This window comes from Vanellus vanellus (genome assembly GCF_965231255.1).
Source record: "Vanellus vanellus genome assembly, chromosome: 4".
Lineage (NCBI taxonomy): Eukaryota > Metazoa > Chordata > Aves > Charadriiformes > Charadriidae > Vanellus > Vanellus vanellus.
The window spans coordinates 7,079,086-7,102,640 of record NC_138909.1 but is presented as its reverse complement, the minus strand read 5'-3'; the positions used below and the strand labels follow the sequence as shown (position 1 = coordinate 7,102,640).

At 41.0% G+C, this 23,555-nt stretch overlaps 3 protein-coding genes across 4 annotated transcripts in view; 1 reads left to right on the top strand and 2 right to left on the bottom strand.

The window, feature by feature from the left end:
* Positions 1-9,576, bottom strand: part of AFG2A (AFG2 AAA ATPase homolog A) — a 198,057-nt gene extending 188,481 nt beyond the window's left edge. The window contains exons 1-6 of the mRNA XM_082483008.1: positions 9,426-9,576; positions 8,768-8,892; positions 7,983-8,140; positions 4,677-4,735; positions 2,902-3,537; positions 274-403 (exon numbers count right to left, since the gene is read on the bottom strand). Of these exons, the coding sequence (XP_082339134.1) occupies positions 274-403; positions 2,902-3,537; positions 4,677-4,735; positions 7,983-8,140; positions 8,768-8,892; positions 9,426-9,558 (1,241 nt within the window). The 5' untranslated portion in view covers positions 9,559-9,576. The remainder of the gene's footprint in view (positions 1-273; positions 404-2,901; positions 3,538-4,676; positions 4,736-7,982; positions 8,141-8,767; positions 8,893-9,425) is intronic.
* A 41-nt stretch (positions 9,577-9,617) lies between these two features.
* On the top strand, positions 9,618-22,964 carry NUDT6 (nudix hydrolase 6). Of its 2 annotated transcripts, none has more exons than XM_082483011.1 (5): positions 9,618-9,666; positions 10,916-10,985; positions 16,294-16,349; positions 19,356-19,410; positions 22,153-22,964. In XM_082483011.1, the coding sequence occupies exons 1-5, from the start codon at positions 9,664-9,666 to the stop codon at positions 22,539-22,541; spliced, it is 573 nt and encodes a 190-aa protein (XP_082339137.1). In that variant the 5' UTR covers positions 9,618-9,663; the 3' UTR covers positions 22,542-22,964. The 2 variants fall into 2 exon arrangements, with proteins under 2 accessions (XP_082339137.1, XP_082339136.1); XM_082483010.1 differs by lacking the exon at positions 9,618-9,666 and adding an exon at positions 9,872-10,059.
* An 18-nt stretch (positions 22,965-22,982) lies between these two features.
* The window catches only part of FGF2 (fibroblast growth factor 2), a gene marked incomplete at its 5' end in the record, with an annotated part of 28,818 nt that continues 28,245 nt past the window's right edge, over positions 22,983-23,555 (bottom strand). Inside the window, one exon of the mRNA XM_082483012.1 lies at positions 22,983-23,230. Within this exon, the coding sequence (XP_082339138.1) occupies positions 23,045-23,230 (186 nt within the window). The 3' untranslated portion in view covers positions 22,983-23,044. The remainder of the gene's footprint in view (positions 23,231-23,555) is intronic.

Below are 23,555 nucleotides of genomic sequence, written 5' to 3'. Positions count from 1 at the left end.
CTGACGTGCAATTGCAGATGCAGTTTTAGTCCCTTCTTTAATTTAGTCCATGCCTCACACAAATTTCCTGGCCAAATCCAATAAACCTCTTTTATTACAAGAAGAAACATAAGCCCTACTTGAGAGAACCCTTTCCCATTTGTTTTTGACTCTCTTGGGCAGACAGCCCAAAGCCAATTCTACATCTACATCTATCCACAATGGACAGATGCCAGGGCAGATTTGGGGCTAATATGTTTATAGACTTAATGAAAATAAATTGGGTGGACTTACTTGCTTATTATTTCAGGACCATTAATAACCGTAACGTGAGCGCCAACCTCATTTGCAATGGCTTTGGCAATCATAGTCTTCCCGGTACCAGGAGGGCCATATAATAGCACTCCTCTAGGAGGAGGGATTCCTTTAAACAAGCACAAGCACACAACAGAGAAGAAAGTTATTTGTGATAAATGCTGGAGTGAACAACCTGCATTTGCACATTTCACTGTCCCAGTTATTACCAATTACAACTTGACCTCAGCATTCACTTCTTTAACAAACATACCATTTTGATAAAATTGTAGGCTTTCAGTGGGAAGACCACACTTACATGGGACATACATCTACATTTTTCACTTTTAAATTCCAAATGTTTCTGTTTAAAAAGCAGCTATTTAAGCCATTATATTTTTCAGTAGTTCAACATTATAATTCTCCCTATGTGTTGTGGTGTTTGTTTGAGGTTTGGGATTTTTTTTTAAGGTCCGAGTACCTAACATCCACTAATGTACTTAATATAAGTTTTTCGTTATTACAAATTTCCAACATCAGAAAACCACTTCTCTTCAAAACTTAAAAAAATTTCAGAAATAGCATGAGGCTTGATTCAAGAATACTTACAAAAAGATGAAAATATACATCAAAGGGATGAATTTGCCTCTTTAATGGCAAATGTTAAGAGCCGAAACAGACAAAAACATTCAGGCACAGAACATAAGGGACACTAGAAGAAAAAGGTACTACTGTGTACAGTTAAAACAGGACAGAAACTACAGGTAACTGCATGAAGTAATATTATGATCCCAGGTAAAGAGCCAAAAAAAAATTAAAGATGTTTCGGACCAACAAAGCCAAATTAAATAAATTAAGCCCAAATAAAGCCAAATTAAAGCTGAAAACAGAAGGTAAAAAGATTAGAAAGCAAAAAGAAGAGACGAATGTTTGATAAAGGACTGTCCCTGGCACAAAAAACATTGCTGAAACATGACCAAAGAAACATCGATTGTGTACTGCAATACCAGACAGGGAATGATGCTTGAAGGACAGGTCACATCCCAATGGTGTGAGAGAATAATACAGCTGGTGTGGACAAAAAGCCCGAATCTTAAGAACTAATATACTAAAAAAAATCTGCTAACTGACAGAGGATAGAAATAAAGTGTCTTTACAGGCAGGTTGTTTCACGTCAGTCCATTAAAGCATGTGCTGCTCCCTCATGTGGCGGTTCTGGTACTGGCAAGAAATGGAGCTGCTGAACCAAAGGTCTCGCCTCAGCTGACAGCCCTGCTCCCCATGAGCAGACAAGGACTCTCAAGCTTTGGATGGTCACTAAAGGTTGATAACCGGTGACGAAACATCATCATCTTTCATGTAATTAGTAAAGAATCTAATCAAGCACTTTTAGGACTAAGTATGAAGAATGCTGATGCTGAAGCAAACTTTCTGCTAACACAAAGTCATGGAGTGATGCTGAGGCTGGAAGTCAAAGGTCTCACCTCAGCTGACAGCCCTGCTCCCCATGAGCAGACAAGGACTCTCAAGCTTTGGATGGTCACTAAAGGTTGATAACTGGTGACAAAACATCATCATCTTTCATGTAATTAGTAAAGAATCTGATCAAGCACTTTTGGGACTAAGTATGAAGAACGCTGATGCTGAAGTAAACTTCCTGCTAACACAAAGTCATGGAGTGATGCTGAGGCTGGAGGTCAGCGAATTGAGCTAGACCACACGTGGATGAAGATGCCTCACACCACCCCACTGACGCGTGCCAATCATGCCCAAGCAACATACACTGAAAGAGCAACCTGTGTCCTATGGAAATTGTCCCAGTGATCACTGAAATCATCTCCTCTCTAAAGCACGTGTGGGGGAAGAGGTAAGGCAGAAAAATAAAAAGCCTCAAAGACCTATAAATATTTCTTTAATATCATGTAAAAACCCTGTCTCACAGCGATGCACACCTAGACAAGTACAATGAGCAGACATGCCTGCTTTATGTACATATCCATTTGTGATAAATACACAGTACAGAGTTTTATCTTTGTCACAAAAATCCTCTAAGTTCATATATATGTAAGATACAACTTTATATATGGCAACAGTAATCATGTTAGTTTTTCTACCCTGTAATTCCATACTAAACACACTGAGCAGTTTGAGCAAACAGGCTCAAACACTTCCTTAAAATTTTGCAGGAACACTACAACACACAGGGATAAAAACAGCAGAAGAATTAATCTGGCTGAGTTTTTCTCAACTTAAAAAATGTAGTTAGTTGCCTCTACCAAAACAAATCAAAATCTCAGGATAACACAAACATCTGCACCTTTCAAATGCTCACGTATAGAAGTCTTTCCTATTTGCTATAAATTCTGCTTATACATACCTGAACATATTTCTTTCCTACCCAATTATTTTTTCACACAAGCTAATCATAACATCTTCATAGTATCCATACAGTATTATTATAAAACAGTTTGACAGCGTTTGGACACACAAGCATACCAGATCAGTGTTACATAAAATTCAGTGCATATTCCTGGAATAACTTGGGGTTTTAAAAGAAAAAAAATAAAAGTAACTTTAAAGAAAGAAAACTAGTATCAAATGAAGAAAGCCAACTCTTAGGCATCATACCGTAACTCTTGAACAGTTCAGCTTGCTTCAGGGGCAGTTCAATTGTTTCTCTAATAGTTTTGAGCTGGCTGCTTAAACCTCCTATCATATCATAGGTGACTCGGGATTCACAATCACCATCTTCCGCTACATTGGTCCTCGTTTCAATAAAATTGATTCTAGTTCTTGAAGAAATGAAATAAAAAGCGTCTGTATTGCTTATTGTTCCAGTTTTTTCAGTTAGCGGGAGTCCCTCACTGCCTCCTTTCCCAGCCAACTCCAAATCATCGGTGAGGTCTGCACCATCTCCACTGCTGTAGGTTTTACCTCCCTGACCAGTGTCTTGACCATTGGCTGCCACAGCAGAACTGGGTGTAACTGGTGAACCTGGATCCATCAGTTTGGTTGGCGTGCTCATAGATGCAACCTCTGGGCTATCGTCAATGTCCATCTTGCTGAGCTGTAAGGACAAATCTAACGTACTCGTCTCCAAATCAGATCTTTCGAGGTCTGGTTCATGCATATCACTGGAAATGGCACTGCCCGGGGCAGTCAGCTCTGCACCATCAGTTCCTTTCACTTTCATCACCACGATGTTACAAAGTTTGCCATAGAAAGAGAAAGCCAAGAAGTTTCCTGGTAAAACTATTTTCCCATCTATGAGAAGATAAAAAACAAACAAACAAACAAACAAACACCAAGAAGAAATTTCAATCCACTTCGGCAGCAGTACTGTTCAGACATTCTTGTATCAGAATAATTCTTTATCAGGAAGCCTAGAGAGTGCTATGAATTAACATAACAAAAGGTAGTTAGGTAATTTCAGGTAATTTAAATGATCCTTATGTACACACTGGATAAACATTCGTCAGTATCGCATATAATCTCTCATACTAAACTCATCATTAACTTGAGCATTTTAAACTTCATACAGCATATAAAGGGAGATATGGAATTAATATTGTAAGAAGTTAAAGTTTTGTATTTGCTGTGTGCCTTACAGGTTCACAATATTTCATGTTTAGCCCACCTGTTTTGAGAGTCTTGGCCTAATAACGGTAAAGTTTTAGCCTTTGTGTTGACAGAGAAAGATTAGGAAATGAGATCTGAATGCACCCTACAGGCACAAGAAAACAAATGCAAAAATATAAACAAGATTTATTATTTCCAGCCAAACTCATGAATTTGGAATGCAGTTCATGTTTCCTGCTTCTTAGCATAGCAATACTGTTACTAATTCCTAGACCAGAAGATTCCCTTTGAGTAGAGCAATTTGTAGCGAATCCTTCGAGTAGCGAGTGCTACGTTGAATAACTTGCCTTGCTTTCTTGCCTTGCTTATACCTATCTACCACCCCACGAAGAGCAAGTTTGCTTATTTACCACCAACATAAAAAAAAGATTGAGAGTATGCAATTTCACGTTAATACTGATCCTTTATCGGTTTTTAATGCGTAGTATTGCACTTTTTCTTCACAGCGCAAGTAGACTCTGAAGTGCATCACAATATCAGCCAGAAGGCCAGCAGTGATTGCTAAACAACCATAACTTGATCCAGCAATGTGTATAATGGACAGAAGGAATGGAATCACAATTAATGGAAATGAGATAATTACAGCATAGCAAAATTTTTTAGGTGAAAGAAGACAGATCCCTAGAAGTGTGAGCAGAATAACATCCTCTATTTTGCCATAAGTCCTTCATTAAGAACATAAGAGGAAACTGTTTGTTCTATCCCAAACTTGATGATCTACTACAAAAATTAAACAGTCAAAAGAAAAGCCGCAAAACTTATACCTAGGTTTCTCAGTAGGCAGACAGACATTTCCTCAGCATTAATGGTGGCATCTTTATCCCTGTGGTAGGAAGAAAAAAAATAATAATATATTTTTCCAAGCAGTAACTACTTCAAAACCAAGAGTCCACACCAGTAAGGCACCAGGATGATGAATACCACATATTTTACAACGTATGACTTAACTCCAGAAACAGAAAAGATGGATGAATGCTTTAGAGTCCCCAAATCATATCATCTTAACTCTGAAGATACTAGACACGTAGTTACAAAAGAAGCATACATATTTAATTTTGGGTTAGTTTTTCCATACAAAATGCCGTAATAAACAATACCACAGGTAATATTTATAATTTCTTAAGATTACAAATATGGAATGCATGCTTCTCATCTCACCAGGCAGAATGGCCACCGCTACATTTACTGAATTGAAAAAATTACAGGTAAGGTAGGTCTCTTTCAGCCCTGCAAACACACATACCCATCTTTTATTGATTAAACTAGTGCCTTGAGCACTTGCAAAACTGTGCATGTCTTAAGCACTGCACATCCACTATCAAAATAGTGCAAGTTTTTCCCCCACAATGCATTTTCTAGTCTTTTATTTAATGAAGTTTAAGTGAGTCAACAGATAAGCCTTAAGCCACTTCCCTCACCTAGCCAGGACTACAGCATTTTCCTCGAACACCATCTCATCACGGGGATTTAACACACTACTGAACACACATGCTCTTAGCCCAAAGCAAATGAAAGGTAAAATGTGTCTTACGTGAATGGCTTTCTCTGGTGTTCATATTAAAACATTTTACATCACATTTAGAACTCCCTGAGAGCACAGACACCATTAACTCTCCCTGCTCCTCAGATACACTGCGCTACAGCAGATAAGGCTGTGGTGATTCAGTCATTTTTCAGTGGCGGTTTATCCATACAGTCTTTTTCCTGTTTCACTTGCAGCTTTACCTTTCATTAAAGGCCGTAAAACCATTTGTGGGTTTGGTTTTTTTAATTCCTTAGGATTCACCCCCCATAGCCAATCTGTACAAGCCTCACACGTTAGCCCTTCTGTTTTCACAACAAAATAAAGGTTTCACTACATCTATTTTGCAGACAAATATCAACAACCTTTGTAAGCACTTAGACCTGTATGATGAAAAGCATTACACCAAGAGCTGAACAGCAGCAGAGGCACCAAAGGCGTCTCAAGCAGACACGGGTGCTGCAAACGCAAGTGTGATCACCGGGGGGAGCTCTAAAACTAGAAATAAAAACCCTTCTCCATTCTACTGACGAAGGCGGCAACTTGAGGGAAAGTTGCCAATTATTATGCCACTTTAGAGGAGAGCTCTCAAAACATGATAGCCATTCCTGACAAATAAACACGTACTCAGTTACCTCGTTGGGGCCTGAGGTTGGGGATCGATGTTTTCCCTGGAGGAAAAAGCTAAATTAGGCATGCAAGCAACTCCCCGGAGGTATTAATTTGCAGAGAATGAACTATACCTGTAAAGTATTTAGAAACCTAGGCAGTACTCTAATAGTGGGATTTCTGTTTATTCTTTTAATAATTTATATTCTTACATGATAGGATAGCAGTATGGTTTGTAGAAAATTAACGGGCTTAAAACAAACCAATTACACTTACTCTTGGAGAGAAAACATGAAAATTCTAGAAACCAGTCATTTATATGACTTTTAATCTGGTGGTACATATGTATTACAGTGCTCGGAGCCTGACTCTTGACTGGCTGAGGGGGAAAACTCTGGCTGTGGAGCAGTTTCCAAAAAAATCAAGCAATCATAAATATTTCAGAAGTTACATGCAATTCTTCTGACCTCATCCTTAGCTTGTATTTCAGTAAAAGTCACAGCTTTAAAGAAAGAATGCATTGCATATTAACATGAGGAAATAGAAATAAATTAGGTTTAATTATTTAATTTACTGTGGGGTTGTTTTTTTAATGAAATGAGTGTTTTCAACCACCTCTCTAAGCAAATAGTATGTAATAATAATAAAACTTCTTATAGGATTAAAGTAGCCATAACAAAAAGCCTTACAGATATTGGGTTTTTTTTCATTTTCTGGTGAGAAGAGAGGCATGGAGGGCAAAGCAAGCTGACACCAGGAAGACAGCATACAATGCACAGCCAAATGAACCAATGAAACTATAATTAAAGCTAAACTGGTTATATTACTGACAAAAAGCAAGCTTGCCTCACCAACATTTCTGAGTCAGTACGCTGGAAGAAAGTATCTCTCCCTCAAATGGACAATGACAACGCCAGGTTGGAAAACAGAGGTTTGACAGGGAACTGAAGTTCATTTATAGAAATTAAGGTGTTGGGACAGTTTCAAAAGCACACTGTAAAATAACTTTATTTAAGAAATAACTATAATCAGATTTTTATCAACCCAAATGCTGACTCTTGTTATAAGAATGACAAACACAGGAAGTCATTCAGCAGATCAGTAAACTGCTAATTTCTCAAAGCATTCATGATTTCAAGACAACTGTGATTTGTACCTTTTGCTCCCTTTTTTGGTGAATTTCAAGTAAAAAACAAAACCATACCTGTGAGAGTTTTCAATCCTAAAAAATATTCCAGTAAATAAAAGCAGAGCACAAAACCATGCATATACAAAGGTGAAGTTTTGAAGGGAATTGGTGAAAAAAAAAAAAAAAATTGCTTCACTCTCCCTAACCTGTCACCCAGTAGTTCTCTTAACTGCAACAGGAATTTTCAACAAAAGCTTCCCAGACAGGAGTTTGCAGTATAGTTCCTAATAACAAAAGGAGCAACACAGCCTCCTTCTAACCTGACATCAACTCTACACACAGAGATCATCCTCATCCTTTACAAGTGACTTAAAAGTTTAAAGAATCTGCCTCAATCATGCAGTTACACACCCCTGCCTAATGCAAATGCAACGCAGGCAGCTTGACCTGTGCTTCAAGAGGTGCTGGGCTACCGTTACTATTCATTAATTTAATACAAAATGAAGAATCTCTTCAGACTAACGAGCTTAGTGTCATTATATTCTCCACAACAGCACCACTCCTCAGTTGAGATTTGGTACAACAGCTGAGCCACTCCATTGCCTGCAGAGGAGGTACCAGTTAGCAGCAGCTAGCCACCAGTTACTAAACTTTAGTCTTAATCCTACAAACGTCTGCACACGTTTGACTTTGTGTGGGTACTAACTCCATCAAAGCAAGAGAGAAAAGCAGCGTCTTCTGAGAGGTACGAGTCTGCAGTGCAAAGCAGACACCTCTCAGTACATCACTAGGTTATAACAAGTTCCATACCTCAATTTTACATCAACTTCCTCTGCCTGGATGACTGCACCAGTCACAGGCTGCACAGTGACCACATCACCTGGATTTACTTTCAGGTTCTTCTGTGTGGTTTCACTCAGCCCAACTTTTCCACCGGGAAAGCCTGTGGTGGGCCAAGCAGTACAGACCTAGGAAGAGTTGCAAAGCAAATAACTGTCAGTTGAGATTTTTTCCCCCATTTCCAGTCCTCCAGTTAAAGCGAGCAATGTTTTGTTTTTTTTTTTTTTTAAAGAAACATGGGCTAAGGGGGTAGAAGGATTAGTTTAAAACTTGGTGCCACAGAGTAAGATACAAGAAGCACTAAGTTCTTAAAATATGACCCAAGACACTTTTCAAGAAGGAAGGAGTTATATTTTTCCTACAAAAGAGATCAAAAAATTCCACCAGGACTCCACATTCTGCAGACGACACAACAGCATACACTCTGCTGACTACGAAATGCTACAAATCAATGAAGAATGAAGAGTAAAGGGCTATACTCTTTCTTTGCAAATAAAACACATGTATGCATGTATAATATACAACATATAGTACATATATTCGCACACAACTTATAAATTTATTGAAAAAAAAAAACATCAGCATGGATTTTTTTCCAATACTGAGAATAAAGATGTAACTACAGCGTAGAAAACACAGAAAAAGCACACTTGTTATCTTTCTCAGCGCATGCTCAATTTTGGTCCCTACTGAATACGCCAGGAAGGCGCTGAAAGCGCAAGAAAAGCACCTGCAGAAAGACGACAGCGTCTCACCTCCTGTTGCCCGTGGGCAGAGGTCAGCAAGACCGGACGACCTATGCAGACGTTGGCCGACTTCATGCTGCTCAGCGCCAGCTGGGCGAGGGCTCTTCGCAACATTTTCGGAACCTTGTCATCTTCTAACATTTGCAGGAGAAAAAAAAAAACATAAATAAAATCTCTTCCCCCCCCCCCCCCCACCTATGGGATCAATTCAGCATTTGTCGCCCTTTCCCCCCCCCCCCCCCCGACCAGTACAACCCGCAGAAGCCCTCCGGCCCCTGAGGAGAAGAGGCGCGCGGCCCTGAGGGAAACGCGGGAACAGAACGGTGTTTCTGACGGGGCCTGAAAACACCTACGGGCACACGCTGCTGCTGCTCGCTGGATCTTCCACACAGCTTTAGCTGCCTTCCGCGGAGGCCATTACTCTTCGGCACCGCAACAAAAAGCGAATTTCACGGGGTGTCAGCCGACCTTGCCCGAGAGATATCCCCCCGCCCCGGTCCCGCGGGACGCGTCTTCGTGAGGGGAGGGGGCAGCCCCTGGGGCCCGCTCCGGCAGCCGCGGCGAGCGGGAGCCCGCCTTTGCACCGACTCATTTTCAAACGAGCCCGCCCTCAGCCCGCCGGGCCGGGGCAGGAGTCAGCCCGTCCCCGCCGCCCGCACCTCCGTACCTGCCTCCACGGCCTCGGCGACGCCCAACGCCAGCGTCCCGCCCTGGGCAGCGCCGGGGAGGGGGGCGGCCCGCGGGGAGCCACCGCCCGGGACCGGCCGCCCCTTGCTCTTCCTTCTGGAGGAGGCGGACATGCTGCCCGGCCGGCTGCCGCCGAGCGGTTCCGGGAGCAGAGGCTAGCACCGCCCCGGGGGCGGCCGCTTCCCGCCAGCCTGCCCGGTTCCGCCCTGCGCAGCGCCATGGTGAGGTTGTGGCGGGCGCTGCGCCGGGCGCGGGGCTGGGGGGTTCTGGAGGGGCTGCGGCCGCGGCCGGACAAGTTTGGGGGGGTGAGCGTGGACCTGAACGAGCTGCGCCGTCCCCTCCGCCTGGAGCGGGCCGCCTTCGGGCGGTGGCTGAGGGGCAAGTGCCGGGTGGGGACCGCCGGGGTAACAGGGCGGGCGGAGCGCGGGGCGGTGGGTCTCCCCCGTGAGGGAACTCTCCTCAGGCGCGCGGCGGTGGCCGCCCTCCAGACACACCGACAGAGGCAGAGCCGCGGCCGTGTGGTGGAAGGTGCTGGCAGAGGCGGCATAAGGGAGCAAAGATCCCTTTCCCCGCACCTTATGGGCGATCCCAACGTAAAAGCCGTCGCTTCGTGTGTAAGCACCAAATCGTACCAGTGTGAGGCGCCAAGATGGCGCCGCCGCCTCTCCGCCTGCCGCTGGGCTCACACCGTGTGGTGGTTTGAGCAACGCGGGAGTAATTTCTAATGCTTGGGAAAACCGGTGTCTGAATTTGTGAAAATATTTACCGCATGTCCAGCTGTGGTATGCGCGTTTCAGGCTCTCAGTGTTTTTTGAGCTTGCCAGGTGTAGGGACGAGCAGGAGTGGGGCCTGGGCGCTTGAACCAAGCTGGCCAATGGGATTGTTTCATTCAGTATAAATTAGAAAGTTTGTTGAGGAGTTCTCTTTCTCCCTTGATGGTGGCGGTCCAGAGAACTCCTTGCTCTGGTCCCAGACCCCTGAGGCCTTCCCTCCCTCCCGAAGCCGCAGTGCTCACGGTGTCCGACATTTGCTGTCCACTGCTGGGAGTGCACAGCTTCTAATAAGAGAATGGGCTGAGCAAAATCCTTGTGTATTTTATATTGGCATTGGGATCAATAGTGGTTCTTTAGTGTTGCTAATGTTAATTATCTAGTCTTATTCTGTTAAATCTGGTTATATTTTAAGTCCTGTGTTTCCTTGTTTTTTCTCTGATTCCTCTTCCCAGGTGGGGAGGGGTCATCAGATGATAGAATAATTATCTAAACGACAATAAATTGTTGTGGGTTTTTCAAACCATAACACACCAATGGTAGTTTGACCCTGTGGTAAATGAGGTGAAAATACAGATTTTCACGTGTTAATCCCGTTGTTGTGAGTGACGAGGTTTAAAACCAGAAGGATCAAGGGCGGGGGGGGTTCTCCGAGCAGTGGTGGCGGCCCTTATCCTCATCACTCTGCTCTCTCTTGCAGGCGCGGTGTCACGGTGGCGGGAGGAAGGCCGCCTGGCTGTCTGGCTGCACGTCCCCATCCTCCAGAGCAGGTTTGTGGCGGCAGCCGCTTCGCAAGGCTTTGCTTTCCACCACGCCGAGGAGGGCTCATCCACCTTGACACTGTGGCTAGGAGAAGGGCCCAGCCGGCTACCGGGGTACGCCACCCACCAGCTGGGGGTTGCAGGTTAGTTACAAAAGTGGTTGGACCCATGGAAAGCCTTTCGAACGAGCCCTTAGGACCAGGTTCAGTAGAAAATCGACTGTTCCTCTGCACAACCAATGCATGGAAACCAGCTGCTTACTGTTTGGGTAGCTTTACAAAGTGAAGTGTGTCATTGCGCCTGTACGATCCTGTGTGTTGTTAAAAACAGGCCAACAAGGAAAGAGGTTTCTCAAAACGATTCCAGTTTGAGAAAATTGTAAACAGCTCAGGGAGAAGACAATGTGGTCCTGAAGCTTTAAAATTCACCTCACAAATACTGTTTTTAAACACCATTTTGAGAACCATATCTTGGCTTTCACCTTGCAGGTGAGAGAGGTAGGAACTTCAAGGTTCAAGCAGTTTTTTAAAAGTGAAAAAGTAACTCCAAACTTCCTAGAAAAAAGTTACTTCTCTGCTCCCCGTTCTTACTTTAGATGCTTAATATATGCATCTGCCTAAACTGTGCTGAAGTTAAGGTCTGTAAATGGGGCAAACTTGACCCAACAGGGATTGTTCAGGAGCTAGCAGAACTGTTGGCATAAATTACAACAGTTCAAAAGCTGCTCTAAGCCATGCCTTGAAGTCAACACCCCAAACAAGTATATCTTACAAACAAACATCTGGACACCATACTCTTACCCATCTAGACCTCCCACAACCACAGTTGGAAAGGAGTTGCTCTAAAAGCTGAGGAAATTCCCGAGGAACTAGGTAACATGGTGTCCCCATTTTTTTTGTACAGCACAGGACAAGGAACTGATGATGAGTCAACTTGAAGTCAGCTTCCCAAATTTGACTATTTTTGCCCTCTCTCTCAGCAGTCTTCCACACATATGCAATTACCTGTACTCAGTAATCTCCTGTAATCTGGAGTAGTACCAGTACCCCTCACTTACTGGTAAAGGCAATGTAACACTGAGCAGTTACGGCAGAGGGAGAGCCAATCTCTCCTGTTAACAAGCTTGACTTGTTTGTCCTTGGCTTGCAGGGATGTTAATTCTTCACCAAGTGGTGTTAAGCCCCATAAATAGCAATTTGAAAAATCTAGTTAGGAAGGACTCATAAAAGATGGATTATTCTATGTAGCAGCAGGTCAGGTGAAAGCAAGTTTTGGAAAAAACAGAGCCTTCAATTACAAAACGGTGTTACCCCTGTCGGTAGCGGGAGTTTTCAGTTACAAAGCCGGCAGAGGGCAGCGTAGAAGCTGAAGACGGGCTTGGATTTTTTCAATGGACATGTTAGAGCATGTTTTCCTGAGGTATGAAGACCTCAACATTAAAATATGTGGCATTAAACTCGAGTAAGAGAATGCCTTCTCCTAGCAAAAGCACCGTGTTACTCCTTACAGTTATAACTTGCATGTTTGAGGAGATATGACTAACTGAAAGGGGATTTTTCTGAAGTAGGTTTTGCATAGCTGAAAATGCTATTTAAAAGAAAATCATGTAATAAATGTGTTGGACCCTGATGGTTATCAGGAAGGACGTAATACAAGAAAAATCGTAACTCTGAAAAACTCTCAAACATCTAAAAAACATGAAAAGTGCACTTTCAAAGCATAATTTGCTGTTGTACTTTGAGATAAATACTTTGCACTCTACAAGTAGGAAAATACTTTGAGAAAAGAAAAAGTTTCACAAACACAGGTATGTGAATTTCATAATTTATTGCACAGATTTAAAAATGGCGGAACATACAATGTGTATTCTTTGCTACCACTTTTCACACCTGTACATTTTTATTCATTATTGGGAGTTTCTTTAAAAGCAGTAAAGACTTAAGAAAGGCATTTGTGCAGGTAAACAAACGCTGTGTGTGAAATAATGACTGCAATATTTTTTTCCTTTGTTCCACTCATTCTCAGTGGATCTGGAACACATTCCAAGAATACACTAAGCAGTGTGGATACCACATTATCCATTATATCTTTCTACTTCAGGAGGGAGATCCTGGGTAGTGGAAGGCCTTCGTTCTATTTTTAATTAATTTTATTGAAGTAGTTATTTAAATACGTGCATTTGTATTGTGTGGATGTGCCAAACCCTAGGCATTTTTATTTCCTGCACTAAAAAAAAACTTTTTTAGAAAGTTTCTGCAGTAAAGAAAACCAAATCTGGTGATGAGAGTCTTCATCCCGAAGCTGTGTCCAGTCAGTTAAATACAGGACTTAGTCCCTTGAGCATCCTGAAAAGAAAAAGCAGAGACACTGAGAGTGGTTTGCGAGCCTGCAGGAAGGCAGCACAGGGAGCAGACAACAGGTAGTGAGCCTGCATTACCAAGTAGACCAGCAGCTGGTTTTTGTCCTGTCTGGGGTTTCCCACACAGTGAACGCTGCGCAGCCTGGGCTAGTGCCTCGGCATCATCCAGCCAAGTGATGACAAAGGTGTGAATAAGCAAGGTCAGGTCATATTTTGCCAGACTAGATCAGAGTCGCCAAGCAGAGAGTAGCAAACGTTACTCATTGGGCTTGGCCATTATTGTTTAGAAATAGTGGAATATGTGATGTGTCGTCCAACTAACTTACTGCATCCGTTTGTAGGCGGCAGGATTTTCCAAATATGTCAAGGCACGGAAAAGCTTCTGGTGTATGAAATGATTAAGATGTTTTTGAAAAGCACTTCCAAAATTCTCCACCTCCTAGGAGGAAGTGGTGTGCCATCCAGAAAGTGACGCGTTTGTAAATATCACACATAACAATGGCATAGGAAGACAAGTTGAAGAAGGAAAGTAAAGGAGAGGAAGAGAAGTAAAAGTCATTCTCTTCTCCCTCAGGTGTAGTATAAGCCTTATAACACAGCTGTTATTTTCATTGCTACCTACCTTACTCTAGTTGTTGAAACAAAGCCATTGGATTTGAAGAGGGAGAAGGATCTCCACATACTCATACACACACATGATCATCAGCCTTGGCCAGTCCTGTTGCTTAAGGAAAAGTACAAAATGAGCAACTGGATAAATGGCAAATTGCACAGGAAGATGGAGTTAGATAGGTTATGACAGTCCAAGGAATCAAAAGTGATTTAAAAGCAGTTCCCAAGTTGTTTTACAAAGTAATGCCTATTCCTGTCTGCTGATGTTTACAATGCAGTCATGTGTGCGCTCATTACATGGATGACAAGTGCTTTTCAACTCTGAACATCTCTTCATACACATTTACATCAGTCATAAATAAAACAGGTAGAGTGAAGATATTTTTCCCCTGTATTACTCATTGTCTGGAGTTGTCTAAAAGGGATTTTTTTATTATTATTATTAAATGATTTTCTTACCTATTTCCCAAAAGAGAACATTCAAAACAAAGCAGTGTTGCAATAGCAATTACTTGCTGAGGTTACAAGTCTAAACCTTTCCAGAAAGTCATCCTGGCGTTGGATGATTTAAAGCTCCAGGTACCACAGTTGTAGCAAGAAGGAGAGTTTTTGAAACCATAGTTCCGAGCCTGCAGCCAAGCTCTGATCTCAGTGATACCAACCAGTTGTGGCCCAGCGAGCTTCAGCAGCGGGACTCTTGAGTTACACTTGGGAAAATGAGACCAGACAGCAAATCCTGTTAGTGTTTTTTTCTTTCTTCTTGCTTGGGAATTAGATATCATCTAGCAGAGGTTCTGGACATCTCACAGAGAATTCCACTGCCAAAAATTACATTCGCATGCATCGATTTCTGGGGAACAGAGGAGAGAACGTTCTTTCTGTTTGATTCAAACTGCAGTTTCCTGGCTTCAGCAGTCCTTGGTCTCAGCACACCATTTGGCTGAAGAATGTCTTTTCTAGAAAATAATCCCTGTAATCGCAGCATGCATCAAAGTTGCTCCTGCTTTCCTTTTGTTCCCTCTTTTAATCAGTACAGTACTTGAACCTGGACACTGCTAAATATTTGCAGGAGGGATGAAATCATAAAGTCGTAAGCCATGGGGAGGCAAATATGTGACTACGCTCTTAAAGCATGTCCTTTGACATACCTTGAAGGAAGATTGGTATTTTGTCTTTTACATATTCCTCCTACACATAAGTCTGCCACGTATTATTAAAAAACAGAGGATGTTTTGAGCTGGACACTCATTCCTTAATAATTCCCTTCTGTGGAAATAGGTCCCCATAGCATTTTAAATGCGTATATCATCACAGATCTGTCCATATACTCTTCCTCCGGCTGTAAAATGATACAAGCAATTTTTTATTGTTACCTACTAATTTGAAACCCACGCATGACAGATGTGGAAAAGAGCCTGGTAAGTTAGACCACTGTACTCATTCTGCTCGCCGCAGTGCACTTTAAAATCTGAGAAAAATACCTGTTTTAAAGGGAAGACATTTTGAAAGGATGACCAGTGAATGTGACATGATGACTAACATGAAAGCACTTGGGTTTCAAAAAGTAGGAAAACTTGTAATCTGTGGGACAAAGTCATGGGCTGAGCATGAGGACACAAGGAAAAGCTGAACTTTTCCGTAAAAAAAATAAATCGGGATGTATGAATCAAGTGAAAGTGTCACTTTTCCAGTTGGAAGCAATGCTTTTTGATTAACAAATTGACTCAGATTGCTGTGCAGTTCCTATCACGAGTTGTTAGCTGGTTAGTACAGTATGAATTTATTGTCACCCAGTTGAACGTTATCAGTATAGTCAGCCTAATGAGTTCTAAACCTTGTGTATTAACCAGAAAACAGGCAGGAGTTTTGTCACGAATTTTGCTGGGGAAAGGTTCTCGCCCATCGTGGCAACTCCCCCAGAGTCACTGGAAAAATTTCTGTTATTTGAGCAAGATTACAGGCATGTCTCTGCTGAAGCAAGCTGCTTTGCTAGATTATTTGGAAGATGTCTTGATCTTGCATTCTTTAGTTGCGATAATATTAACACGAGCAAATTTTTCTTTTTGTTTCTTGTCTCATCTGGAACTTAAATGCAGGAAGTACTTATCTTGGTACTGCTAACTTTGAATTTTTATACTGGATACTTAACCATTTTTCATATGTCATTGTGTATCAGTTTTCCACCGACAAACCACTTTCTGTGATTCATGCAGACAAATCTTGCTAACTGTAAACTGAGTATCATTAGGCATTTGTCCTGCTTTATCAAACATGTTAAATTGTGGTTGTTAAGACTGAAGGTAGTTATCTAACACTTAATCTTGTTCAATATTCTCTCTCTACTAGGTGCTGTTCTAGATGAAAGCACTGGAAAGGTGTTGGTTGTGCAAGACAGAAATAGGGTAAGTTTGTTATAGGATTACAAAATAGAGAAGTTCGTTTAGATAAGCCTACTCTGTAGTATAAAAACAAAGATGGTCTTCTTTTCATGCCGGTCCAAAATTGTGATCGTTAACTTGTGTGTGTCTGGGAACACATCTATGAACAGATTGCTGTATTGCATTTGAAGGGGGGAAAAAAGCTGTTGATTTTGAAAATCAACAGCTTTGTTGTTAGTTATAACTGGTGATTAAATCAGCAGAATTAAGTATCCTTTCTCCTGATCTTGTGTTTGGATCTATGCAGACCTCTGGAAACCCCCCCTGCCTCAAAGCAGATTGTGGGAGAAGGATTCTGATTTTGTTTGCTTTTGAAAATTCCAGGCACATCTGTGGCTTTAAATAAGCAGCAATATGGTTGGCCGTGACCTGGAGACCACCTTTGTACAGCAGGTGTAAAGATCATTAATTTCTCACAAACTGAAGTGCTTGACCTCACTACTGAGAGTGCCAAACCAGAGAGGATTAGTGTGGTGATAGTGGGTCGTGTGATGTGGGTTGAAGTAACCAAGCATCCATCACTGGTGATGTCTTCCCGCCTCTATCAGGCCAGCCTCGGTTTTAATACAGCAAGTGCAGAAAGCTCACAGGCCCATTAGCAGTTGCCTGCGCTACTCCATGTAAAACATACTTAGCTTCCATTATGCTTTCATTTGCAAATTGTAAGAGTGCCTCTAGTACAGTGAGATTAACTGCAATTGTAATGTGGAAACAATCAAAACTTACATACACTAACTAAAATATACTTGGATGCATCATTTTCATTTTCCATAGTTAAAACTATGCCAGAATCTCACTGGCTATGTTTTTCTCTTTCCTGAAAAAGCTGCTAAGAGATTTCTCCTCAGGACCCAAAACATCATTTCAGTTCATTGGTAACTATAACACAGTTAATGAGCTCCAATGAAAGAGTGCTTTCATAGGTAGGTTCAATCATACAGCATGTTGAATTTGTAACACAAGAGTTCAGAGGAAGAGAAACACCCTTTTCTTGTTTCCTGTAAACTATTAATTTTATATTTTTACTTACCACAAAGTAAAATTTCAAGGACTTCTTTATAGCAGGACCTTCAGGCTTACGTTCAGTAATTACCAATTAAAGCATAAATCCAGCACGCAAACTATAGGCTCCAAAAGCACTTCTGGTTCTAGCGAGTCTCCAGGAACAGAACGGTGTGTTGTAAACTGCAGAAATGCTACCTTTAGTTTTCCTTTTATGCACACGGAAATTAGAAAACTCCATGCTTACCTTTTACTAAATATCTTACAGATCCCAAAAGAGTAAAAACGGAAATCGCAGTGCATTCTGCATATTTAGAAGGAAAGAGTAGTTTCCCAAGCCCAAGAGGCTCAAGGTTTAACTTCTTAATTCTGTGGTTTTGTTAAAGCTCACCCACAGCCATTTTAAGCGCAGATATCTCTATCCAGTTTTACAGTGAGAGGTCAGATGCCCTTTTCAGGTTCTAGGTCCAGTTCTGTACTCGCCAGACAGGAACCTCTGGCCTAAAACACAAGGAGGACCAGCCGGGCACCACTCCTCCCTCCAGCTCATTCTCAACAGTGGGGTGGGTATATGCCAGGTCAGCTATTTCAGCTCACCTTTCCAGAACAGAGCTGACACCTAGTACAGCGAGCGAGGAAGGTGAAAGGAAAAAAATTATTGTTTCTGACTCTCCTCTTTACTGCTCTCTTTTAATGAGTGGGTAAAACTAAGTATGAAAACTGAAGTGTATGAATACCCATGCATTTCTTACACAGGGAGCAAATAAAATACTTCGCTGCAAGCAAATTGGCTCAGATAGTGTCTGTTTCCCACTCTCGGTTCCACCACTCCTCTCCCTTCCCCTCCCCACGAAATGAACAATTTCCCTGAAATGGTGACTTTCAATACAAACGATGTTCTGAAAGCTTAAAAAAAAACCCAAATTTAAACAGCTATTGGAATTTTAAGAGCTGCTTGGGTTTAATCATGAAAGGACAATTCCACAGCACACAAAGAAAAATTTCCAGGAACTGAAAGCAAATCTGAAAGCCAACAGACAAATATATGTATTTTCCATCTGCGCTATTTTTAATCTGTTACTTTAAATTCCTATCCAAACCCTTTAAGACTGCCCAGAAAAAAAACATTTTCCAATGTAGTCGGTGGGGTTTCAAGCCACTGGCAAGCATACAACTTCCCTCTCTGGGCTTCATATACAAGAAAAGCTACCAGAGTGTACCTTTCTACTGCGTTAATTTCTAGTTAAAGGTTAAGTTCTTCCTACATAAACTTTTAATAAGGAAAGTAATTAAAAGAGTACATAGGTGTAAAGGTAAAGCCTACAAATCTTTATGCATTTGCAAGAGGTGTAAGAACTGGGACTCCTTTACCAGTATCAATAACAGCACCAAGTCTGCACTTCACATTGTGTTTTTAAGTACTGAACTTTATTGCGATTCAATAAATGCTTCTATATATAAATCACGCAAGGCCTCAGGTTTTGTATTCCATGAAAACAAATGACAAGTTACACTAAATGGTTATTACAGACACACAAAATCATCTTAAAGCCAGTGCAGTATAGAACAGTACTACAGTCATAATACCTGTTTGTAAGATTAAATATATATACATTTTTTAAAAGCTAAAACCATGGAAGTGGAATACATTAGTGATTAAATATAAGATTATATAGTCTATAGCAGCTTTTTTTAATATTCAACTACTCTAGTTATCTAGCAGCAGTGTTGTCTAATGACTGTTAGACAGTTTATTTTCAATCAGTAGATGTTGTTATTGGTGATCAGATATCTCTGATCACCACATAAGCAAGAACAAAGAAGTTCCTACTTAAAGCCTTACTGATGTTTGTAAGAGTAATTACAATACTGCAACTTCAACTAAAAAAATTCACGTGAATTGTCTCCATATTAGAGTGTACAAATCAGGCTGCGTACTTCATTAATATTTTTTTTCCTCCAATACAGACTCTAAATGCGTGGAAATTTCCAGGAGGTCTATCTAATCCAGGTGAAGACATTGGTAAGTCCTAGGATAACAGGTCAGACGTCAACAGAATTATAAAGACATTAAACGGTACTGAAATACAGTGTGACCCGCATCACTCCTATGACTAATCGCTTCTTTGAATTAATGGTGAATAGATGAAGTGACATGATCCCATGACCTTAATGGTAACAGGGTAACATTATGTTCAGGGCAGAGAAGCTTTGTATTTATAACACTTACCCTTTTCCACAATTTCTTTTAAACGAGTGCTTGAAGCCAGCTTATTTTTTGTAGGCTTGCTGGATATGCCGTAATATGAGCCAAAAGTGCAGAGGATTAAGGTAATCAGTGTATAACCCAAATAAACCTGAAACGGCAAGCTCTCAACTCACACTGGAATCCAGGGCAGTGAGCTCAATGATGTACTGAGCAAAAATTTCCACCTCTCCATTTTTACATGCAAAACAGAAATAAATACACTTGCTTCCTTCTACCCTTATTCATTTGATTTGTTTAGACTAAGAGCTCTTTGGGACAGGACCAGCATTAAGTGCAGCGCCTGAGTCGCGGGCACCTACTTTCAACCAAAGGCATAAGGCACTTCTTTATTAAAAACAATGCTGATTTGAGGAAACCTCTCATCCATCTCTACCCAATGTAGCACAGGTGATGATGAACACTGCTGCAGTGATGTTCAGAGGTGAAAGAACAAGGGCTTTTATGAAGAGAGAGAAAATTGTGCTTTTTCTCCTTGTATCTCACCCCTTAGAATTATGATCCACAGACCGGTTAATTCCTAAGTTATAATGCAGTTATTAAGTAGGTCTTGTTTTCAAAAGTTATATTTGCTCACATTAATTTAGCCCCACATCAATATTCAGATATGAATATATTCTTCCAGTAACTCGAAAATGCAAGAATTCAGAAACATTGCCCAGAGCAATGCAGCAGCTTTGGCAAACTGGGTATCGAGACCTTAGAAAGATCTACTATTTTTAGCAGTCTTTCTACAACGCGTGGAGGGCTTGTCTTCCAGTTCATTATTTCAATATATGGAGAGAGTTTCTAGTTAGCAGGATACGGCCAAGTTGTAGTTTTCATAACTCTTGAGTCACATTTTAAGTCTTTTTGTCAAACATGGTGATAGAAATCAAAATTATTTGCTTGACAGTGCAAATGCATGTAGTGAAATGGATTCATGTTTTCAGGAGAATCCCAAATGCCATGTTGTCGAGCCAGGCTCCCTTTCACTTCTAGGACATACCAGCAGGATTTTTGTACTGAGAGAAAAGCAGGAGCAGCACTGGCAACAGCTTCCCCAGAGGAATGCCGAGTAAGCCGCTGACCATCCTGGCTGGGGCCTGGGTGTAGGTACTGAGAAACACCTGGGAGGAAACAAGTCTCTTACAGTTCCTCTCCTGCCACGACTAAACTATATAATAACAAATGTTATGATTCTCTGCATCACATCTTAATATTACAAAAAGATATAAATTAGTGAAGCATAAAATATAATAGAGCCTCATTTTACTTTTTTTATCCTTACAAACCTTATAAACTCACAGTCATTCAAGGGACTACATTTCAATGTACAATTACAAACTGCAATTACAATGCTTGAAGATCCTGTGATTATATGAAGTGACAAAATATATGGCTGCCTATTTTAATGAGTACAAACTGACTTGTGCAAGTAATTTGAATAGTTTCATAATGCAGATTAAGCAAAGTGCACACATTTCTGTATTTGAATATTTCTGAAACTCAAGCCCTACTGTTTCTTCTAGTTTAACTGTCATTATATATTTTTATATATACATACACATTTAAATAAAAGGGAAACAGAAAAAGGCACTTTTATCTAAAAGCAAAGCTCAAAGCTTAAATGAAGTCCTTAGTTTAGGATTTGACTTAGTAGGATTTGACTTGACTACAATGAAACTGTAGAATTTGGGGAAATAAGTATCAAAAATCTCATTTGGGCTCTTCAATTTAAGTCACTATTCAAGAGAAAAATCTTCTCTTTTGAAGAGTGCTGGATAGATGGGTCATTCTCTTGTTGCGCTTGCAGCACACAGACCCTCTCGCCCCTTGAAGTTATGGCTACTTTTTTAACATATATCACTGCGGTTGATGTACACAAAATGCACACGTGCAGCATGGATGCAGCCTATTTTCTGCAAGACCAGGCTACGTGCTATACTGGTATTATGGCACGTTTCAAATGTCACTAGACACTTAAGATACATTTTGAAAAGGACTTAGTGCCAACTTTCTGCAAACAGTAGTTTTACCCATTTTGTTACATCTCATGGCAAAGTGCAATAAAACTTAGCAATTGATCAATTGATCTGAGATAGAGGTGTTCAGCTACACAGGGCCTGAACCTGGAACTGGGTAGAGGCAGGCAGAGAAGACAGGGCAAAGGTTCAAAGGACCGGAAAGAGGGTGCAATGCTATCTTGGATTAAAAGAGCAGTGGAGCCAGTGACCATCAGAATGTCCACTTCAAACCCACACCCTGTACAGTATTATCTAAAGTTTCTCAAGTTCATAATTTTGTAGGATATACGCAAGCAAGGCAGGCAGCAGTTAGTGTTGTTCAGGGACCAAAATAATCAGCTTATCCTTGTGTCAAAACAAACAGGCTTACATTCTGAAAAGCTTATGAAGCAGAACAGAGGATGCTTTGAGTTAGAAATTTCCCATGATTAAAAGGTTTAAAGAGCGTTAAGCTATTCTTATATGTATTGTAAGGATTGCTCTTTTCACCTAGGAGACACAGCAGTTCGAGAGGTTTTCGAAGAGACTGGCATCAAGTCAGAGTTCAAGTCCATCCTAAGCGTAAGACAGCAACACGAACACCCTGGAGCCTTTGGGAAGTCGGATATGTACATCATCTGTCGCCTGCAGCCCTCCTCCTTCAACATCAGCTTCTGCCAGCAGGAGTGCCTGAGGTGCGAGTGGATGGACCTCGATGAGCTTGCTAGGACGAGAGACGCTACCCCCATCACCAGCAATGTAGCTAAGCTCTTACTTTATGGATATCGGGAAGGGTTTGATAAGATTGATATAACCATGAGAGAGTTTCCAGCAGCCTACACAGGCCGGTTCTACAAACTATACCACAGGGAGCTGCCCGAGTCCTACAGAAATGTTACATGATAGCAATAATTTCACATTTCATTATACTAATAATTTAGAATTATTATTGTAGTGTTATTTAGACCATGTTAAAATTATCCATGGAATTCTTTTTAGGTAATTATTAGAAAGTAATTATTTATTCTCTAATAAGCTATAGAGATATAAATTATTTTTAAAGGTAAATATTGCCGTAAGTGTGCATCAGATTTGTTTTCCTTTACTCTGTAAAGCAAAAATAAGGTAAATAAAATAGCTCTACATAGGTATATCTAACAGAAAACAGAAGTGTTACTGATCCTGAAAATGTATTTTCCGAGTAATTTTACCTCCACACACACTGGCACAACAGGTTTAAAGAGCAATATAAAGTCAGTATAAAAGATTCATGTCTTAATCTGTTATCTGCAAAAGTAGTTAATATCAGCAAATAATTGCTTATATTTTTGCTACTTCAGAGAGGAGTAGGAAACTCGATGTCTTTAGCACAGTGCGGCATATGTGCTCAGAATCCGCCGTGGAAATCAGCTTTTAGCAGACATGGGAAGAAAAAGGATAGCTTTCTGTCCAGGTCCAGTTTTTGGTCCAGGTTTGTACTGTCCAGTTCTTTTCAGTGCCACATACCAGTCAGAGTATTTCCGCGATCGGTAAGTGTTATAGTTATTAGATTCCAAACGCTCAAAAAAGAAGCATTCTTCTGTTGCGCATTTCTAAAAGCGAAAAAGAAAAGGATTATTGATATTCATCACAACAAATCAATTCTCCCGATTCATAGGACTAACCTACTGAGAATGTAAGAAACTCACATTAAAGGTTTCATGTTTAAAGTGTTATTGTTAAAATATAGTTTTTAACTACAATTCATTTACTGTCTTTAACCAAGACCAAGCAGAATCTAGTTTGTTGTCACTGTGTAGGTCTTTGTTCTGATCTGAAACTCAGTTAGACAATCGAAGAACCCTGTCCCTTGGCACTTACTGATAGATCCCAACTTCCAAGCTCAGCAGTTTTGCGATCTCATCCTAAGTTATAATT

Excerpts from the sequence above, each read along its gene's own strand:
- NUDT6 (XM_082483010.1), top strand. The coding sequence starts at position 10,024 with ATGGGCGATCCCAACGTAAAAGCCGTCGCTTCGTGT. Across the intron at positions 16,350-19,355 it reads TTGTGCAAGACAGAAATAGG|ACTCTAAATGCGTGGAAATT; the intron begins GTAAGTTTGTTA and ends CCTCCAATACAG. Across the intron at positions 19,411-22,152 it reads TAATCCAGGTGAAGACATTG|GAGACACAGCAGTTCGAGAG; the intron begins GTAAGTCCTAGG and ends CTTTTCACCTAG.